At 41.5% G+C, this 22,508-nt stretch overlaps 1 protein-coding gene across 1 annotated transcript in view; it reads right to left on the reverse strand.

Annotated features, from left to right (window-relative positions):
• Positions 1 to 22,508, reverse strand: part of LOC107713512 (forkhead box protein P1-B-like) — a 69,817-nt gene that overhangs the window by 24,158 nt on the left and 23,151 nt on the right. The window contains exons 2-5 of the mRNA XM_016519038.1: positions 21,739 to 21,876; positions 20,518 to 20,610; positions 15,448 to 15,589; positions 8,029 to 8,221 (exon numbers count right to left, since the gene is read on the reverse strand). Of these exons, the coding sequence (XP_016374524.1) occupies positions 8,029 to 8,221; positions 15,448 to 15,589; positions 20,518 to 20,610; positions 21,739 to 21,876 (566 nt within the window). The remainder of the gene's footprint in view (positions 1 to 8,028; positions 8,222 to 15,447; positions 15,590 to 20,517; positions 20,611 to 21,738; positions 21,877 to 22,508) is intronic.

Consider the following 22,508-nt stretch of genomic DNA (forward strand, 5'->3'; position numbering starts at 1 on the left):
ATTAGACACCTTTAACAAAAAAGGCGTAAAATAGTAATTCTGTATCGATGCAAGATTGAAATAAACAGAAATAATTGATTTTGTCAGTGTAAGACAAAACATGCCAATTTCAAGACAATAATCTTGAAAAAAACTAGAAAGAAAATTAAAAACAAACATATGCATGAACATATTAAGACAACTGTTTTCATTTTTAATAAAACATCATATGTTGAATCTATTTCCTTTTTAAGCAAGAAACATGCCATGCCACGTCTTGTTTTAATTCCAATATGACATTGGCTAAAGCTATATAAATAAGAGTTGAGTTGTGAAAAGCTTAAAGGCTTGTGATTCAGGAAACAAAGCTCATTTTGAACAATGGATGCCTAAACGGTTTTAAACGACAACTCAGAGGAAGACTGACAGACACCAGGGGTTTTCTTTCTACACTGACCTCATTCATTCCGTACAAAAAACAACAAATACAAAGAGTCAAAAGCTTGTCTGTATGTTAAAGTGTGTAAACGTGGTAACTTCTACAGTTCTTTATTTAAAAATAAGATAGACTAGTATTTAAACTTAAATGGTCGTTTAACAAGCAAAGGTGCCACCTGCTTTGCATTCAAGGTTAAAAGTAAAAAGGGGCAATAAATAAATAATTTAAAAAGTCCCAGCGCATCAAAAACACCACCACATGTGCATTTATATCCTTCATCGGCTCTTACAGCAATAGCCTAAATGCTTTCCTGTGAGGCAGCGTGGCTCTGTCCTATCATCTTTCATTACATTATGGTTTAGGATCGTATTATCACGCACCGAGCACCTAAGTATCATCGTTGCCGACCTAACGAAGAAGAGAGAGGTCTGACATCTGGAGAGCTCAGACAGGAACTGAGCACTTTGTCACAACACTATTACTCTGGCTCACGTCTTCATGTGGGGAGAAAACATCAAAGACACACTCCTTCTTCTAAGTCTACTGGCAAATCCCCAGACCCCCGACTCAATCCTCTACAGTATGCCCAACCAAACGTCCCCTCCCAACCCCCCCAAAATATTTTAATTATCATTTGCAGAGTTGAAGATCAATTAAAAGCGAGGTTAAGGGGCTCGTTTAGGGGGGCAAATCTGATTATTTATCTCTTTAAAACAAATTGTCTGGGTTTAATTCCCCCGAGTGTAGCATTCCTAAAGGATTCTGGGAGGAGAATGAAGTGGGGCGACTCAAACAGGGTGACACTCTTTCCCTTCCAATTAAGAGAACTGAAAACTGCCGAAATGGAAGTCATCTTTATATTTTTTAAACCCATCCCAGATGCTGAAAAATGAAATGAAATAAAAAATTAAGTAAAGTAAAATAAAATAAAATTAAATTAGGTATGGGCCTGTTGGGCTTTGGTCAGATAGCAGACACCTCATTTCCAATCACCTCAGAAAGGTTCACACAGGTTCCTGAGTGCTTTTTGTCCCTTATCTGAGCACCGTTGGGTCGGGTGGACTGACACGTCGAAGGCTTTTATCATATTTGGGTGTGCATGAGGTGGTTGTCTCTGTACAGGCACCAGTGGGAGCCGATGGAGGCTGCTAAAAGCAGGGGAGCATCGCGTCTAAACATGTACGAAGTGATTGAGTTTCTCTCTCCTTCCTTTAAGACGGAAGTGAAAAGACAGTGAATGATGCTGCTGGATGCACTTAAGGTTTTAGTTGCAGGCGTCGCAGCGACTGGCCAGATTTTATATGACACATGAAACGGCCTGCGCGGTGCTTAAGACCCTGGCGGTAAACCAATCTGAGAGAGCTAGGGCAGAGCAAGTCCATCAGCGCACAGCCGCCTGCTTGTTTCACGACAAGAGGGACTTGGGAAAACCACATCAATTAAAAGTTCATTAACGTTTGTGTGTAAGTCCACATTTCATTTCTTCCACTCATAACCTTGGATTCCACGAAACTGAGCTCCTGCAGATTAAAAGTGGTAGAAATAAGTGTTACGTTTCTTGGAGGCCCCGTAGGGTGTAGTGATGGAGCACGTGTTTGCTAATAAAACTACACGGATATTAATGCTACACAGAAAATCATCAAAGCGCTAAGTTATTAGCACTGTCTCTCTAATGTGCTTTTGCATTCGAACAGTAATGATTTGGATGCATTTCCAGCACTAATTCGTCAGCTAACGGATTGAAGAGAGAGGGGTGATCACCTGCTCCCTTTTTCTGACAGATCTGAGATACTCAGTCTACAAAACGCCTTCTTCATGGCATGGGTGCTAAACTACTGTTGACATCTTCTTTAATCTCTGACACAGAGCGAGAGGCAGGGATTGAAGCAGTGAGTCTTCAAACATGTCTTTTTGAGTGTTTCAAGCCTGCTATGGCACAAAAGAGTTGTGGTGTTGTGATAAGAGTACTGGTGGTTGTTTATGCACTTTGAGGAAACGAGATGATAGACTGTTACTTTCAGGGGAGAGGGAGAACTAGAGAAATAGAATAAGTTGACATATGAGTGAGTGGCTCTGTTTAATAAAGCAGTGAGCTGCCTACCTAGACAGCATAATTGGGTGATTATTCAATTAGGGGAACTTTTCTGTTCTCGAGTATGATTTCAAAGCAAAAGCAAACAACAAACAATCATTCTAGTTCCCTTTCATGGGAACTTCGAACTGCGTCCTCTAGGGGTCGCTATGGGGAACGCCTCGTCGTGACCCGTGTCTGAAGCATACATTGAAAAAACACCAACTCGTTGGCCGGCGACAGCCATGACGTCACTACCGGTGCGACTATAGCATAAATAGGCGCCGGGAGCTACACATCATTCACTTCTTCGTCTGAAGCTTGCGTCCGCAGCATGGTAAGAAACCTAGAGGACGCAGTGTCTCGTTCCCTACTCAGGGAACCATGGTTACATAAGTAACCTGAGACGTTCCCTTTCATGGGAACTTCGAACTGCGTCCTCTAGGGGTCGCTATGGGGAACGCCTCGTCGTGACCCGTGTCTGAAGCATACATTGAAAAAACACCAACTCGTTGGCCGGCGACAGCCATGACGTCACTACCGGTGCGACTATAGCATAAATAGGCGCCGGGAGCTACACATCATTCACTTCTTCGTCTGAAGCTTGCGTCCGCAGCATGGTAAGAAACCTAGAGGACGCAGTGTCTCGTTCCCTACTCAGGGAACCATGGTTACATAAGTAACCTGAGACGTTCCCTTTCATGGGAACTTCGAACTGCGTCCTCTAGGGGTCGCTATGGGGAACGCCTCGTCGTGACCCGTGTCTGAAGCATACATTGAAAAAACACCAACTCGTTGGCCGGCGACAGCCATGACGTCACTACCGGTGCGACTATAGCATAAATAGGCGCCGGGAGCTACACATCATTCACTTCTTCGTCTGAAGCTTGCGTCCGCAGCATGGTAAGAAACCTAGAGGACGCAGTGTCTCGTTCCCTACTCAGGGAACCATGGTTACATAAGTAACCTGAGACGTTCCCTTTCATGGGAACTTCGAACTGCGTCCTCTAGGGGTCGCTATGGGGAACGCCTCGTCGTGACCCGTGTCTGAAGCATACATTGAAAAAACACCAACTCGTTGGCCGGCGACAGCCATGACGTCACTACCGGTGCGACTATAGCATAAATAGGCGCCGGGAGCTACACATCATTCACTTCTTCGTCTGAAGCTTGCGTCCGCAGCATGGTAAGAAACCTAGAGGACGCAGTGTCTCGTTCCCTACTCAGGGAACCATGGTTACATAAGTAACCTGAGACGTTCCCTTTCATGGGAACTTCGAACTGCGTCCTCTAGGGGTCGCTATGGGGAACGCCTCGTCGTGACCCGTGTCTGAAGCATACATTGAAAAAACACCAACTCGTTGGCCGGCGACAGCCATGACGTCACTACCGGTGCGACTATAGCATAAATAGGCGCCGGGAGCTACACATCATTCACTTCTTCGTCTGAAGCTTGCGTCCGCAGCATGGTAAGAAACCTAGAGGACGCAGTGTCTCGTTCCCTACTCAGGGAACCATGGTTACATAAGTAACCTGAGACGTTCCCTTTCATGGGAACTTCGAACTGCGTCCTCTAGGGGTCGCTATGGGGAACGCCTCGTCGTGACCCGTGTCTGAAGCATACATTGAAAAAACACCAACTCGTTGGCCGGCGACAGCCATGACGTCACTACCGGTGCGACTATAGCATAAATAGGCGCCGGGAGCTACACATCATTCACTTCTTCGTCTGAAGCTTGCGTCCGCAGCATGGTAAGAAACCTAGAGGACGCAGTGTCTCGTTCCCTACTCAGGGAACCATGGTTACATAAGTAACCTGAGACGTTCCCTTTCATGGGAACTTCGAACTGCGTCCTCTAGGGGTCGCTATGGGGAACGCCTCGTCGTGACCCGTGTCTGAAGCATACATTGAAAAAACACCAACTCGTTGGCCGGCGACAGCCATGACGTCACTACCGGTGCGACTATAGCATAAATAGGCGCCGGGAGCTACACATCATTCACTTCTTCGTCTGAAGCTTGCGTCCGCAGCATGGTAAGAAACCTAGAGGACGCAGTGTCTCGTTCCCTACTCAGGGAACCATGGTTACATAAGTAACCTGAGACGTTCCCTTTCATGGGAACTTCGAACTGCGTCCTCTAGGGGTCGCTATGGGGAACGCCTCGTCGTGACCCGTGTCTGAAGCATACATTGAAAAAACACCAACTCGTTGGCCGGCGACAGCCATGACGTCACTACCGGTGCGACTATAGCATAAATAGGCGCCGGGAGCTACACATCATTCACTTCTTCGTCTGAAGCTTGCGTCCGCAGCATGGTAAGAAACCTAGAGGACGCAGTGTCTCGTTCCCTACTCAGGGAACCATGGTTACATAAGTAACCTGAGACGTTCCCTTTCATGGGAACTTCGAACTGCGTCCTCTAGGGGTCGCTATGGGGAACGCCTCGTCGTGACCCGTGTCTGAAGCATACATTGAAAAAACACCAACTCGTTGGCCGGCGACAGCCATGACGTCACTACCGGTGCGACTATAGCATAAATAGGCGCCGGGAGCTACACATCATTCACTTCTTCGTCTGAAGCTTGCGTCCGCAGCATGGTAAGAAACCTAGAGGACGCAGTGTCTCGTTCCCTACTCAGGGAACCATGGTTACATAAGTAACCTGAGACGTTCCCTTTCATGGGAACTTCGAACTGCGTCCTCTAGGGGTCGCTATGGGGAACGCCTCGTCGTGACCCGTGTCTGAAGCATACATTGAAAAAACACCAACTCGTTGGCCGGCGACAGCCATGACGTCACTACCGGTGCGACTATAGCATAAATAGGCGCCGGGAGCTACACATCATTCACTTCTTCGTCTGAAGCTTGCGTCCGCAGCATGGTAAGAAACCTAGAGGACGCAGTGTCTCGTTCCCTACTCAGGGAACCATGGTTACATAAGTAACCTGAGACGTTCCCTTTCATGGGAACTTCGAACTGCGTCCTCTAGGGGTCGCTATGGGGAACGCCTCGTCGTGACCCGTGTCTGAAGCATACATTGAAAAAACACCAACTCGTTGGCCGGCGACAGCCATGACGTCACTACCGGTGCGACTATAGCATAAATAGGCGCCGGGAGCTACACATCATTCACTTCTTCGTCTGAAGCTTGCGTCCGCAGCATGGTAAGAAACCTAGAGGACGCAGTGTCTCGTTCCCTACTCAGGGAACCATGGTTACATAAGTAACCTGAGACGTTCCCTTTCATGGGAACTTCGAACTGCGTCCTCTAGGGGTCGCTATGGGGAACGCCTCGTCGTGACCCGTGTCTGAAGCATACATTGAAAAAACACCAACTCGTTGGCCGGCGACAGCCATGACGTCACTACCGGTGCGACTATAGCATAAATAGGCGCCGGGAGCTACACATCATTCACTTCTTCGTCTGAAGCTTGCGTCCGCAGCATGGTAAGAAACCTAGAGGACGCAGTGTCTCGTTCCCTACTCAGGGAACCATGGTTACATAAGTAACCTGAGACGTTCCCTTTCATGGGAACTTCGAACTGCGTCCTCTAGGGGTCGCTATGGGGAACGCCTCGTCGTGACCCGTGTCTGAAGCATACATTGAAAAAACACCAACTCGTTGGCCGGCGACAGCCATGACGTCACTACCGGTGCGACTATAGCATAAATAGGCGCCGGGAGCTACACATCATTCACTTCTTCGTCTGAAGCTTGCGTCCGCAGCATGGTAAGAAACCTAGAGGACGCAGTGTCTCGTTCCCTACTCAGGGAACCATGGTTACATAAGTAACCTGAGACGTTCCCTTTCATGGGAACTTCGAACTGCGTCCTCTAGGGGTCGCTATGGGGAACGCCTCGTCGTGACCCGTGTCTGAAGCATACATTGAAAAAACACCAACTCGTTGGCCGGCGACAGCCATGACGTCACTACCGGTGCGACTATAGCATAAATAGGCGCCGGGAGCTACACATCATTCACTTCTTCGTCTGAAGCTTGCGTCCGCAGCATGGTAAGAAACCTAGAGGACGCAGTGTCTCGTTCCCTACTCAGGGAACCATGGTTACATAAGTAACCTGAGACGTTTTAAAGAGTAGAACCTTTTACTCTTGAATTACATATTTTCCCATCTTCCCCTTGAGTTTCTTTTTATCTGAAAAAAATAAAAAGTGCTTCTAAATGAAGAATCACACAACTATGCAGCAGGGAATGTTATACTGTATGCATAATTCTTCGCAGAGTGCACTGCAAAATGCTAACGTCAAAACTAACAATCAATGGTGAGTCAAGCCTCTTATGGCCTGTTTGTGTGGCACAAACGAAAGAAATAAAGAAAGAAAGAAAGAAAGGAAGAAAGAAAGAAAGAAAGAAAATGCCTATTAGCCCCACAGCATCAGTGACATCATGGCTAGTTTAAATAACCCTTGAAATGTTGAGCAAAACTGTTGTGAACTCCATACTGCTCTACACTGGTAGAAAAAAGCAGCTACACATGTACGTGAACTCTCCCTTTACCTTCAGCTAGGGCTTGTTTTGCAGCACTAAATCTGTTTTCATTCGCATTGCTTTCATAATGACACGTTGGTTTTGATCAGCCAAATCTGAGTCAGATGTGAAGAGAGAGAGAGACAAATAAATGAGCTCACAGTGCCTGGAGGCTTCTCACCAGCGGTTCAAAGATCAGGCCTGAACACATGAAAACAAGCAAATGTGTTATAAACTAAATTAATCTCTTCCTTAAAGACAGAGCGATGCAATGCTTCCTCCAAATAAATCTTTATGTGTCAGAGCTTTAAAGAGGCTTTACAGTATTTAGCAAGCTGTGCTGTGTTGTGCAACTGGTACATATAACCACCTAATCATATAACATATAATCACCTGCTCTGTATGTACATTCTGTTGCACAAAATGCATTCATTCAGAATTAAAAGAAAAATTGTTCTGATGACGAATCTATCTCTCAATTTTGTTTAGGATATCATAAAAAATAGAATAAATTTTTTTTTTTTAAACTTCACATTCCTGCCTCCATAAATAAATAAATGAAATTAATTATTAGAAAAATAAAATGCATATAATTTGGAGCGTAATTCCACTAAAATAGGCCTGTGGCCATAATAATTAAAAACTAAAGAAGAGATTTTATTTTCATTACAGTAATCTAACCGTTCTAACAGTGCCATTCTCCCAGGTGTTTAACTGGAAATCCCTGATGAACAGGACTAAGCAGACAGGCCTGGTCCTTAACGAAAATGCCAAGGTACTTAGCAGCGATAAATTAATATTCATATGCAGGAAATGCCCTGTGGGTACCTGTCAATCAATTTGGCTTCCCTTGAAGGGATTTCCACCTTCAACAGGGGCAATGATGCCTCAATGATGCCAAGAACTCGAAACATCTGAATAAAAATAATCTCACACGTGTCTCCTCTAGATTTCAGCTGTGTTTCAAACTGTGCTCAGATTTTTCAGTCAGCCACCAACAGTGAAGTGGAACTTTTCTCCAGCAATAGCTCAATGTCTGAGCAGTCTTACCCCTCTCTCTTGAGCGAGTGGCTGATGTACTGGCCGTTGGTGGATCCATGCTGGTTGTGGTTTTTGGGGGGAACAGGGGAGGGGGACGACAGGTCCAGACCCCGGTGACCGTTATTGTGCGCACTGTTCTCCTCCTTCACATGGCTGTTTGTCACCTCCTTCCACAGCTGCTGCAGTTCGGCTGGAATCATGCCTGCCACAAACAAATTGGATAATTAAATCAATTAACAGCTAATCTGGTTCTACTCATGGCATAATTAAATAAAAAACAAGGGCTCAGTAAACAAAAGGGGGGCATTAATTATTCCACTACAGGCTGATACGAGGCGCCTGCCCTCTCGCTCTGCCATTCTCTCTCTCTCGCTCGCTCTTTTTCCCCTACGTGCTACGCAAAGCGTGTTTGTGTACAAAAATTCCCTGGCATTCACGCACATTTCATGCTTGAAGTAAATAATTAACATACAGACAAGGCATGAAATCTGAATAATCACCATTATTCCTCTGACAAGGAAGTCAGCCAGCTCTTTCTCACAAACACACAAAACAAGACCACAAAAACATCCATCTCCGTGAGAGAGAGAGAGGGAGAAAGTGAAAGAACGAACAAGCCCCCAGGGTAATACTCTCGAAAGCATGTTAATGTGCAAAATGCTTAAAGTTTTGCACCGCCTCCAATTGACACAGACGACTTAAACCTCATTTAACAAGTCAAGCACACTGCGGCTCATATGTCCTTTGAAAAAAGAGAGAAGATAAGTGGGAAGAAAAATTGCTTGAAGACAAGATGTTGCCTCAATTCTGTGACAGACGCACAAACACTTACATGCACACCCACATACGCAAAGTGTTTCATGTAGCTGACTCTACAACTCAGCGCTACCAGGATGAGAACTAGAAAGAAAGGGCTAACAATGAAATTAGCCATTGAGCGGCCACTATATTTAGAAGTGTTTAAATATTATGACATGATGCTGAATTTAACACTTTGGGATGAGTACGATTTTTTAAAAATGTTTTTGAAAGAAGTCTCTTAGGCTCACCAGGGCTGCATTTATTTGATCCAAAAAAAAATAAAAACTATAAAATTGTGATATTGGGAAAACTGTTACAATTAAATCAGAACTTTTCTATTTTAATATATTTTAAATTGTAATTTATTCCTGCAATGGCAAAGCTGAATTTTCAGCATCATTACTCCAGTCTTCAGTGTCACATGATTCTTCAGAAATCATGCTAATATGCTGATTTGGTGCTCAAGAAACATGCTGAAAAAAGTTGTGCTGCTTAATATTTTTGTGGAAAGCATGATACTTTTTTTCAGGATTCTTTGATGACTTCAAAGTTCAAAACAACAGAACATATTTGAAACAGAAATCTTTTGCAACATTCCAAATGTCTTGACTGTCACTTTTGATAAATTAAATGTGCCCTTGCTGAATAAAAGTGTACTTTTTTTTTTTAAGTGACCTCAAACTTTTGAACAGTACTGTATAATATAAAGACTTATACAAACATACATGCATTTAGACAAATCTAAAAAAGATGACTGTTGCCTTCAGCAATAGGGATTAAGAATGGAACTCTGAATGGAACACACCCACTGTGTGACTTTATAAAGTTCTTTATATGTTCTGTGAAATTAAACGGGAAGGGGCTGTTTTGGGCAGTGGGGGATCAATCGCTTAACATCACAATTAAATCGATTTTCAAAATGAGCGAAAGCAAATGGGGAGCAATTTTTGTCTTGGTTATCTTCATTCGTCTCCTTGTTTTCCCTCAACCCCCCCTCCCCTCGCTCTCGCATTCTCTCTCCTTCATAATAATTCTCTTTACAGATACCAGAAGTGGCCTCTTTCATGCGCTCCGGCGTAATACATTTGTGCAAGAATCGCTTAGTCTTAATTCATTCCTGTTGTGGCAAAATAACGGCGAGGTGAAGATCTCAATACGATCAGCAGAAAATATTTTTAATTTGATAAGCTACTAAAGATTTTAATTATGCCAGTAATGGAGAACAGTAAGCTAATGAGGCGGCTAAGACTCCAGAGAGAGAGACAAAGAGACAGAGCGAGAGAGACTAAAAACTGTGAAATGAGTCTGGTAGGACTGCCATAAATTCACACGAGATCGTTTGCATATAAAAGAGCCAGCGGAAATTATTGCAGGACGAATCAATAACCTTCCCACGTGCCACGTGGCATCTTTCGCTTCCTTGGGCTTTTTTTATGCCGTCTTGCAGTGTTTTAATGTCCTCGTGAAACTCTGACGGCGGTGTCTGAAGATATCGACTCGCTTTTTGTCTTTGCTGTTGTCATTGCGAGGGAGGGAAAACTTGTCCGTGTGGATTCAAGAAGGTCATGGCGCTGGTGATTGTTTTTGGGTTTGGACATAGAGAGGAACAATCATTTTCCCCCCACTTGGAGCGCAGTGACAGTGTGCGATGTATTTTTAGCCGACGTGCTTGACAGGGCGGCCCACTCTCCCTCAATTACCCACAAGTCCAGGTGACCCCGACACCACTGTTTACTGAAACGAATCCAAGCCGGAAAGAGGAGGGGGAGCTGATGAGAGGGCTAACGGAGTGGGACGAAGCTGTCTTGTTGTGTCTGACACCCCCCATAAACCTTTTTCCTCTGCAGGTCTGTATCTCACTCTAAGTCTTGGTTTCCATCCCCCGTCTCTCTCTTTCCCACAGATGTATCTCTCAAAATCGTCTGCATATATCTTTGCATGACCTCTCAACCGATCTGGCAAACGTCACGGCATTATCGTCATTTAGTAGCGGATGATGGATGTCACGTTTCACAGATAACACACGGCATTAAAACAGTTCTTTGTCCTTAAATCCGTCTTGCAAACTCCAGATCGCTTTAACGGCCCTAAAGTCATTTTTCAGCCGCGCACCTCCTCTCATTAAAAGCCAAAGATACACACTTGCGCTTTTAAAAAATGGATGTCATTGAGACGTTTGACTGATCGCCGGCGAAGCAACTCAATTTTTACCGCAGCAGGTAGCGGCGACACCCAGACAGGGGCCCCGAACTCTCGCTTCCACCTTTTCCTGTCCTTGTACCCCGGTACCCTGGTGACCGTGTTCGAGCAAGCGGAAAGTTGATTTAAGGTTCACAACCACATTAGTTGTGGCCCATCAGCAGCCCGATAAAAAAATGCCATCGCGCGCTGGGGCCACGGAAAGCGGCGGCCGCTTGTTTCTCAACGAGACTGCCGCCACGCCACTGGGGGCAAACTGACACTACTATTAGTTTATTGTTCTGTGAGGCAGAGATCTTCTCTCCCTCCTGTTAAAGGGGCTATGATCACTGGGGCCTTTGATATGCAGCCCTAAGGCCTAAAATATGTTCCTCCCTAATGCTACAGAAGCTATTAAACAGTGCTGCACTGTCAGCCGATCAATCACTGCCAGCGAGGCCGGACGAGGGGCCGGAGTCCCCTGATGGGTCCGCGCGCACATCACGCTTAATGCCTGGTCACATTCACTGCTTTCATATTAGTTGCAAATTTGTCTTGTCGGTGTCCTGTGGCCCTTGACTGGACAACTTAACTAATGTGCGGTTAGGGATGCGAATGAACTCCAGAACTAGAGGGATTCACAACGTGTGTGTAGGAGGGCACAGATTTAGATGAGAGCAGACTAATAGTGTGGAAGATGAGGGACAAACACACATCTGGCAGCAACGTCAAAGCAGACGACTAGGCCTCTTCTGCTTAATTCAATTCTGTTAACATTGTAAAATTGTAAAAAAAAGTGTACAATTTTTTAATTAAATTCTTATAAAATGATTAAAAATCCTTCAACAAGTCAATAAAAAGACTCAAAAAGCCAAAAAAAGAAGCTTTCTTATTCAAACTATCACAGGATCCAGAGTGACTCCTGTATTACATTCACACTCAGAATGACTATTTAGGGGATTCACTTCATATTCAAATATGGTTGTTACTCCCAAAAATTGTGTATGTGTAAAAATTGTGTACTCCTAATGCATTGTGTACGTGGCACAAGAGAAATGGTTTAACTCTACCAAATACAACTCATCTGTCTGCATTTCTTGAATATTCATCTGTTCTGTTTGTTTTCTCACTCTATTACTCAAACTGCTAAATCCACCATTTTTTTTCTTACTGGACCAAGTTTATGATTTTTATCTCCTCCAACACATTGTTATAATTCATACCAGACTTCAGCTGGCCCTCTCCAAAACATTAAGTCAAAAAGTCCAAAAAGTGATCCAACCTCGAATACAACGGACTAAAACACATTGTTTTGATTGAAGTCTCAGATGTCTGCGTCATGCCAGAATGCTAGCTTGCATACTTGTAAACAGTCTTTAAAAGCTAGTAGAAAATGACTGGATGTGCCTGGACACTAAATGTAAAGATGTGATGTAAAAATATTTTATTCAAACATCAAAGACAGAGGGTCTAATAAATAAGCCAATTTCAGCCCATGTCACTGGCCGGGTAATCTTCCTTAGTAGCTTGCCCAAGCGCATAATCGCCACGCACACATAAGGAGGTAACATAAGTTATCGCACCAATGCTAACTACTTAGCTAACTACTGAATATTGTAGATCACATCTTGCGAATGGAAAACTGGGCTGCTGGAGCATGAAAGAGTGCAGTGGAGTGTGAAAGAAAAAAAGGTCATCAATAACTTTTAACAGTGAAGCAGAAAATATGCAGGACACACACAAACACACACACACACACACACACACACACACACACACACACACACAGACAAGTGTTTTAATCAGGGTATGAAATTACCCCCATGCAAGCCAAATTTGGACCCAATTTTACCAGCCACTGTAAGACATCTCAGGCTGACATCTGACAAGAAACAGTGTTGCTTAAACACGTGCACTTGAAGAAACATACTGTATTTGATTCTATTGATGAATAAAAGAAACAAAAGTTCCAAAATAAATTCAAATGAGAGTGGCTGATTTTGTATACTTTTTTGTATTCTGTTTCCTAACACTTAACCACCTACAAAATTCAAGGATTTCTAAAACATTATGGTTACCCAATCAGGTATATCCACTATCTTGGACTAATACTAGACAAACAGGTTCTAAACTAGGAAATAATCCACCCTTCACTGCCAAGCACACTTAATATATATGCATACAATATCTTGTGTTCTGCAGTAGAAAATCAGCACGTGTCCTGTCCTGTTTTTCATTACTGTCCTCTGATTGGGCCTTTCATGCAATGTTCCCTGTGTAACAACTGCTCTGAGATGTCATTCAATCACTTGTTAGAGAAATAAAATTGTTCTTTGCCAAGATGGCCTCCTGTTTGACACTAGCCTGTGGCTTCGCATCATAAAGCATCGTCTCGCCCAGCCCCAGGGCAACGTGGGTATGTGGAGTGGCTCAGCTTTCCGACTATGCCCTGATCAAACAATAACAAGACTGAAACAAACACAGTTTGTATTTGCGTGCTACCCAAGCACCCCCTCCCCAGCCTTCATATGGCCTTATTTTGTTATGGGCTTGTTTGTCTTAGCCGGAGAGAGTATAGTCAGCTTTCGAAAGAAAGAAAACAAAACTCAAAACCGGTATGAATGCAGTCTTTGTCATTCTGTTGCTGCTCCTTAAGTAAATATGACAAGGAAAATAAAGCAATACACCTCCTGGAAAAACGCCTTTTGACTCACTGACTGCTTGTGAAGTGATTAATCTTTGACTAGTTTAGTGGGTTGAGGTTAGAAAACAATGGTGCTAGTATGTTTAGGGGCTGAAGGGGAGCCAACATAAGACAATAGAGATAAAACAAAGATATACGGTATGCATATGTGATGGAAGAGTGGAAACGTAGGAGACATTTTCTGGTTCTAAAATAAAGAACAACAACAGAAACTATAATGTAAAAAGAATATAAAGGCCTATTCTCACCAAACACAATATTTTCCCTAATTTTGCACTAAAAATCAACACTAAGTACAAAACATTTTTCAAATAAATAAAATAATTTTTCAAAAAATGTATTCCTTTTCACATATGTATTCATATGTCCTTTTGATCATTAAATGCCCCACCACTAGGGATGTTCATTTTAACCGTTTAACCCAGTGGTTCTCAACCCGCGGCCCGTCACGAATTCAAATGCGGCCCACCATGCTGAACACAATTTTAAAAAATTACTTTCAGTTTTACAATTCATTTTAGTTTTTACATTAATTTAAAAATGTACTAAATAAATATAAGCTATAGCCTAATGTTTTTATGTAAAATAATTTTGTTTTGGCCCGGTGGAAAAAAAGGTTGAGAACCACTGGTTTAACCGGTTAACCAGCCGTAAGAATTTTGACCGCTTAATACAATCAGTTAACGGTTTAAAAAGTAATTTAATTATTTATTTTTTCAGTAATTTATTAAAATATTTAAAAAGGTTTGCTGCATGGTTAAAATATGCTACGCGTATAAAAAAAAAAGAAGTGTTTTTTAGGGGGGAAAAACATAAGTCGCGCATGAGTCGCATTTTATTGTTTCATTCAGAAATAGGCCTAATGCCGATGCGAAATGTTTACAAACATTATAATAAACACTGTAAACATAGGTTTCCATATTCGCGATGTATTTGAATGGCAAATTATTATCTATTATGTAGCCTACTTCACTCGCGTTCCAAAATCCACGTAAAACAAAATGTTTTGCATAACATCACGGCGGTGCGGTGATAACACTAATGGCACAGATTTTACTACATATTTTTTACTACATATATTTTTTTTTACTACATAGCTTTTTTTTTACTAACTACAGAAGAGTCAAGTTTTAAATAGGAAAAATATAGAAACTCTTTGGTCATTTTTGAGCGAGATGCTAATGGTCTAATCAGATTCAATGATCTATGCTAAGCTACAGCTAAAAGTGCTACCGCCAGACCCGGAGATCGGCTGAATGGATTAGAAAATGGTAAAACTCAACGGTTTAACTCTAGGGGAGTTGGAAAATGTGTTCCTTTAAGGAATAACACATTTTCCTGCGCTGAAATTCATTTGTCATGGTCAAATGATGGTCATTCAAAAACAAAACAAAGTATTCCTGTAGACCTGGTCATGTGGAGTGCATTAATTTGCCCTGAAATTCCCCCCACCCATTTAGCAAAACATAATAAAGATACTAATAAAAAATTATCTATAAATAAATTAATGAATAAATATTACATCACTATGGTTCCCAAACACAAAACCATATGTATTCCCATTTTCCCAGCAGGCAAGCAGTGTGTGAACAGAAGTGATGTTTTCTCTGAGGCTGGTGAAAATCCATGTTGTAATCATGTGATTAATTTTATTGCACTTTTCATATGAATTTTGTCAGCAATTTCTGTTGCTTGCTCTTGGTGTGAAAATCCTCTTAAGGGGCGATGGATGTGTCTGTGCTTACCCTGAGTGAGGGAGTGCAGGGGCAGAGTCTGGTTGGGCTGAATGGACAGCAGCCCTTGTCTCTGCAGGCTCAGGAGATGCTGCTGCTGGAGCTGCTGAACCTGGAGCAGCTGCTGTTGGAACGCCAACTGCTGCACAGACACCTGCCGAGGGAGACGGAGAGAGGATGAGAGGTCTACATATCATCCCCACACTCACAAACAATTATGTCAACACGTGCACAAACATACTTATTCACTCAGGGCTGATAAACACACACACACACACACACACACACACACAAACACACACACACACACACACACACACACACACACACATACATGCACGCACACAAAGCGGTGTGGACAGGTACATTCCCACATTCCTGTCCCCTCTTAATTAACAAGGAGTCGGGGAGGCTCATGACAAATAATGAAATGTTGTTAATCATTCCTAATAGGAGCCACAAGATTTTAATTATGGCCATTCATAACTCCACAAACAACCTGTGACTGAAAGGAGCTCCTTAATATTCAGCAGCGTGTAAGTGCAGAGCCAGGGGAGCCAACCAATTGTCTCCTTTGGATAAATCAGGGCTGTGAAGTAACGGGGTAACGGTCCAATAAGAGGAGAGCTGAGCAGTGTGTGTGTTAATTTTATATATATTGTGATTCATTTTCTCATTATATTGCATAAAGTCATTTCTGGGTCAGAGAAAACTACACTTAGATTCAAGGCTATGAATTTTTTTTCTTTATAATGTGAAGTGTGCACATTTACGCATTAAAATAAACAGGGTCAATTTTGATGTCTTGAACTGTTAAAAAAAATCTATGTTTTTCATAAATTTAATTTTTGTGAGTCATTAAATCATGCATTAAGGTTGGCACAGTAAATGTTAATGCCTTAACGAATTAGTTTTTTTTTTAGACATTATAACAGTTTATGTAATTTATCTAGATAGAATGTTTAACAATTTATTGAACTGATTTTTTAACTAGGACATGCATCGCACTGTATATCATATCACGATGGAGTTTGCGTTAAGTGTCTTCTTTTGGAGACAGACGGCAATATATCACTTACTCACATCTAAACAGATGAAATGGATTTTCGTGAAAAAGGAAAGTGGCATAGGACTGGGGAAATTTTGAGAGGAAGAAGGGGGAGAGTTAGTAAAAGTAGAGGGGAAATAGGGAGAAGAGGGTGTTGAAAGACAGAAGATGAGGGAGGAATGGGCGAACGAACTGCTGCGTCGTCAGAACGATAAATGGGAGGAAATTATCTAACATCCCCAATCGCCTCTCAGTCAAAACAAATGGGCGATGTGATGGAGATACGGGGCTACTGAACCCTCCCGTTGACCCCTTTCAATGCTAACACTGTTGTTTATGACCTCCTCAATGCATTATGACAACGGCTAAACATCCGCTATAATCATGGGACGGTTCTTCTGAAGTTTTCTGATGGCCAGAGGTGAAAAACCGGACCCCGAGGGTAACGCGTTTGTGTGTATGCGTGGGTTTGTTGGTACATTAAAAAACAAACATGGCTTTGCCAAGCTGTGCCGCACCCTCTTCCCAAACACAGGATGCTTGACTTTGTGTTTACTTCTCCAAACAGAAGGCGCACAAAAAAGGTCCCGCAGCACAGGAACGGACAGGTCAACCTTTAGACCCAGAACAGATCTGAAACAGCCTGATAAAGTGCTCGCTCTCTTTTTTTCCTCTCCCATTCATGGTCCACCCATCCTCATCTGCCTGTCACAGGTCTGTTTCTTTTTCTCTCTCTCCCCTGCTCAAACCCTGATCACGAGGCTTTGGACATACAAATGCTTTAATGTCAATGGTTGGCGCGGTGGTAGTGCAACATATGCAAGCTGTGGTGCTCCCACAGAGAAGCAGGTTCAGTTCCAGGTCATGTCCTGATCACAGTACCTTTGTCTTTTCTTTCACCATCAGGACAATTAAAAGCAAAAAGTTCATGAAAATTCATGAAAATGATAAGACATATTATCTACCTCTACGTTTAAAACACATGACACAAAATGAAAAACTATTCCAATTGAGGGATTTGACTGAATTGTGAACAAATAGCTTACATCAGCAAAAAGGTTATTTCTGAGGTGGAGAAAATTACATTTTTCTGAAAGACTGTGAAAACAAACTTGTTTCTTTATAAAAATGTAAATTAAGCATATTTAAATATTTACGAATAAAATAGATTATGTCTTTAGTCACCATGAAATCAAAGTTGACAATTCTTGTTGTTTATGGAATATTGCAGTGTGTATTATACGTGATTTATCCATGAACATCTTTTTTTCCATGAAATTCTTTTTTAAAATTAAAATAAATTCCCTCACTCATGAGCAGTGTTGGGAGTAACGCATTACAAAAGTAATAATATTACAGTAGTATATTACTTTTTGCTGTAACGCAGTAATATAACGCATTACTAATCAAATTTGGGTAATATTATTACTCGTTACAATCTCAGTAACGCAAGTTACAACAACATATTTTAACTCAAAATTAAGTGGTGAATTTACCAACACCGCAAAACAGCACCAGAGAAAAAAATCCTTTGGAAGTAACTTGCCCAACACTGCTCATGAGGAGATCGCAGCAATTAGCAAACAACAACAATCCAATAAATTCCTGAAGGACAAAATCAAGTTCCGTCCGGCATTTTTTCTCATTTGAGGAACCATTTCTCTCAAATATATGTCACAATAAGGAGAAAAACATGACTGAACACAAACTTTTGTTTCATGCCGACTTAAATTGTTAAAAAACTGGGCGCTAACCTCTTTACAATAAGGTTCAATTCATTAACATTAATGCATTAAGTATCATATTATTTTATAGCATTTATTAGTCTAATGTTCATTTATAAAACTTGTTAAAATGTATATTTAAAAATGCAATTCTTAACAAGTGCTGTATAAAGTATTAGTTCATGATACCTATTGCATGTTAATAAATGTAACCGTATTATAAAGTGTGTTCATTTTCATCCGTGCATCACCCTGCAGGAGAGCCTGGGCCACTCAAGAGCTTCCTCTGCACACGAGCATCAACCTAACGCCGGCCCGGCTTGCGAACGGGAGGTTAACTCGGAGTGGCACGCGACAGAGGCGAGAACAGAGCAGATGACAACATGATCCAGACTGACGCTGGCAGGCCCTTTTATTGCCTCGCCTCCAATCCAAAGTTAAAAATCTTTGAAAACCTAAGAAATTTTGTTGTCTTTTAAATAAAAGAGGCACAAGGCAGCAGCGGGGGGTTATTGTCTGACCACCGTGGGGGGAGTCGCTGCATCAATTCGTATTCCATCTTTTGATGGCTGTGTGAGAGAAAACCGAAGGAGGGGGAGAGAGGGAGCGCGCACAAGAGAAAAACATGTGCAGACGGACGAGAGCCTCTCGAGGGCTGCATCAAATTCCTGTGATCATACATAATACTCTTTAAAATGGTGTTTTTCTTCCTGTTCGTCACGTTCCATTCAGCTGATCAATTGTTTCTCCTTTTGACGGTGCCACCCTCCCTCTTTCAACCCCCCTCCCGTTCTAGTGTCCCCTTCCCCTCGTCTGTCCTTCTGACACAAGAGAGAGGGAAAGAGAGCGATAGAGAGAGAGTAAGAGTGACAGCTTCTGTCAGAGGCAAGAGAAACAGTCCTGTCGCATTGATTTATGGAGGCAACGCACCACAACTTGTCCAAACTGAAGCCCCCAGTTCATTAATTAGCGAGCAGGGGGACTTTGAAGTAAGCATGTGAGAGCGTGTGTGTGTGTGTTTTATAACATTCGCCTTCATTTATAAGCTCTCTCTCCAGTTACAAAATGAAGCTCTCGGTGGGATGAAACTCTTGATTGTCTTTGAACTGCTTTTGACCGCGCAATAATCGCTTCTTTTGTCCAGAGCATTGCTTTATCCTGCTGTCATTAGAGCAGCCAGAAACACAGCTGGTGATACAGCCTTAAAACGAAGGAAGACAGAGAAAGACAAAGAGGTAGAACACTTCAGGTATACTACAACTGTGCCATATTGCTGTCAACAGGGAAACCACACATACCCTTCAATCTGGTCATATTGTGTACACACATATAAATACACAGAGCGCTCATAAAAGGATCTATATGGATTCTGTGTACAGATTTCTTGTAGAATCGCAAATGTTTGTTTATTAAATATTTTGGCAAATAAGATTGTACTTTTAAATTGATTTAATAAATTTTACTGTGACAAAACGGCACAGATTGTTCCACCAAATACATACTGAAATTTACTGTGACAAAACGGCACAGATTGTTCCACCAAATACATACTGAAAATGCAGAAATTCTGCCTGGGTCAACTCTAAAAATGTGTTCTAACCTAGTTCGTTTTTTTGGTCCATTAACACTTAACACAGAATGTGACAACAGTCCGTCAAAACATATACTCCTCTTCACAAAAGTTTGGGTCAGTGAGATTTTTTTCTCTCAAAAAATCTATACTTTTATATAGCAAGTGTGCAATAAACGGATACAGAAAAAGTCTTTTAATATGACTATTTAAAAAAAAATCTGTTCTTTTGAACTTCTTCAAAAAAAGTCACAGTTTACACAAAGATATTAAGCAGTTTCCAACTGTTTTCAACATTGATAATAAAAAAATATTTCATCACAGGAATACATTACATTTAAAATACATATAAATTTAAAATATATATTTTAAATTGTAATAGTATTTCATAATATCACTGCTTTTACTGTATTTCTCATTATTATTCTTGACCAATTAGATTATATTGGTGGGGCAACATCACAAAAATGCATTTTATTTCACAACTGGTTAGCACAGAAAATCTAATAAAATTGAAAAAGATGTCAGCGTTTATTGCTGGTTATATTTTTATACACGTAGAAATAGATATGTAGAAATAGAAGAGCGGGAAAAGGTTCTTCCTATTGTCAAAGCTCAAAATAAGATGACACAGCGGCGCTGGAATGATTTTGCTTTTGTACTTCTGCTGCTGGATGCACTGGGGGCAGGTAATGAACACCAGGGCTGAGCGTATGTGTAAAGTAATACAGTCAGCATACCTCTTTACTCTGCTGTTTGCTGCCATGCTGCTGCTGGATGAGCTGAAGGTGGAGTTGTTCTTGCTGTTTCTTGTAGAACTCCTGGAGTTGCTGCTGCAAAGTCACACAGAGTCATAAATTAAAGAAACCTCCTCAGTTCTTCTGTTGTTTTATTTTTTCCCCCTAAAGTCCAAGTATAATGTTACAAAACAGATTTTTACTTACTTCCTTATAATTATTTCATTATTTATTATTTATAAGACATGTAGCTACAGTACAGTGCATTACCTAAAATCTTGTATATTAAATATTTGTGGCATAATACTAGTACTTATAAGTTTATTTCTAAACCGCTTAGAATCAGAAAACATGTGCATGAGGTTTGCACTGTGAACAGTCAGCGAGTTTGTCTACACATCCCTCACTCGTGCTTCAAAACCACATAGAAAATTGTTCACAAATTTCCTGAGAATCAGGAAGAACATCTACATCAAGCATATTCAGAATGTGTGGAATTCTTTTTTGTCACAGATTTACCATAGAGTTGCTTCATTAGAATGTCTGAATTTTTTGTAATGCATACAAGACAAAATATCCCATTTGTCGGTCATATAGACTGAGCAACAGTCAAAATATTTGAAGAAAGATATACCGTTTGCTCGATGCAATGAAAAAGAAATGAACTAATTGTAGTGCATGTTTTTTGCAATGAAATACTTCCATTAATAAATAGTTCTAGCTCTGATGATGGATGAGTAATGCTTGAAGACATTGAAAAATGGCTGAAATATGCACATCAATGTTGAGACGATCTAGACAAGACTAACAGAGTATATTACCTGCTCTAATCATTTTTATTGTATTAACATTATTAATTATTATTAGCATTGCAAAACTATAAGTTTCCATAAGACCCACTGTGATTACTATTAGTAATAAATATAATGTTATTAATACCAGCAACATCTTTTATCATATTGCTGTTGACCCTACTTTAAAATCGATTATATATTATATTATGACTATAATATATTATATAGTGATATACTTTATTTCAAATAATTTTTTATGCATTTATTTATTTTTTGAACTCTGACACACCCTTATGGCTTATTATTTTATGATTTCATTTAAATTATTGTAATGTACATTATAATGTTTGCCAAAGCCTGAGTAATATTTGAGACATTCAAACAGAAGGAATCTACAGTATATGGACTGAAACAGAATGAGAGCCAGTACCTGCTGTAACATCAGTGATTGTTGTTGCTGCAGTAACAGCTGGAGCTGCTGGGGGCTCAGAACGTGGTGTTGGAGGATTTGCTGCATCTGCTGAGGAGTTATGACCTGTGGTGTCATCATAGCAACAGAAACTGGGACCTACACAAACACGGGAAGAGGACAGACATATGAATACAATGACATCTGGATAAGCACAATACATACACTAAAGATAACATATCACATGCCCTATCAGTAGCCTGTCACCAGAAGAATGTGCCAAGAGATCAAGATCTGTTTCTCTAAAACCACCTGAGGAGCTTTCAGAAGCAGTGATACGAGAAGCCAAAGCTGCACTGACTGATGGGAGACTGACAGATACAAAGAGAAAACCCATACACAAACACTCGAACAACCACAGAGCGTCCCCATCATCAAACGTCCCACTCCACTGACAAGGCCGCTGGCCATTATTCTGGAGTGCTGTCCGTGTTTTGCTTGTGAATGTGTGAATACGTTTTGTATTTTCATTTTTTTCCTGATTGCTTTCCCCGCTCTTCATCAGCGTGAAGCATCTTGTCCCTGCGATGCTTCACTAAAATGGGTCACAACTCTCCCGGTGTACCATTTCGTTGTGTACATAAACTTAAAATCGCTGAATATCAATTAACACGAATCTAACCGTGTCAATGCAGGATGCGGTGTGCTCGTTACTTCGTCAAATACAATTCAGGTGTACGGAAAAAAGGTCCCTCTCTAAAAAAAACATCAAAACACACATTAAACGGCTC

Source organism: Sinocyclocheilus rhinocerous, unplaced genomic scaffold (assembly GCF_001515625.1).
Source record: "Sinocyclocheilus rhinocerous isolate Xijiao unplaced genomic scaffold, SAMN03320098_v1.1 scaffold57, whole genome shotgun sequence".
Classification (NCBI taxonomy): domain Eukaryota; kingdom Metazoa; phylum Chordata; class Actinopteri; order Cypriniformes; family Cyprinidae; genus Sinocyclocheilus; species Sinocyclocheilus rhinocerous.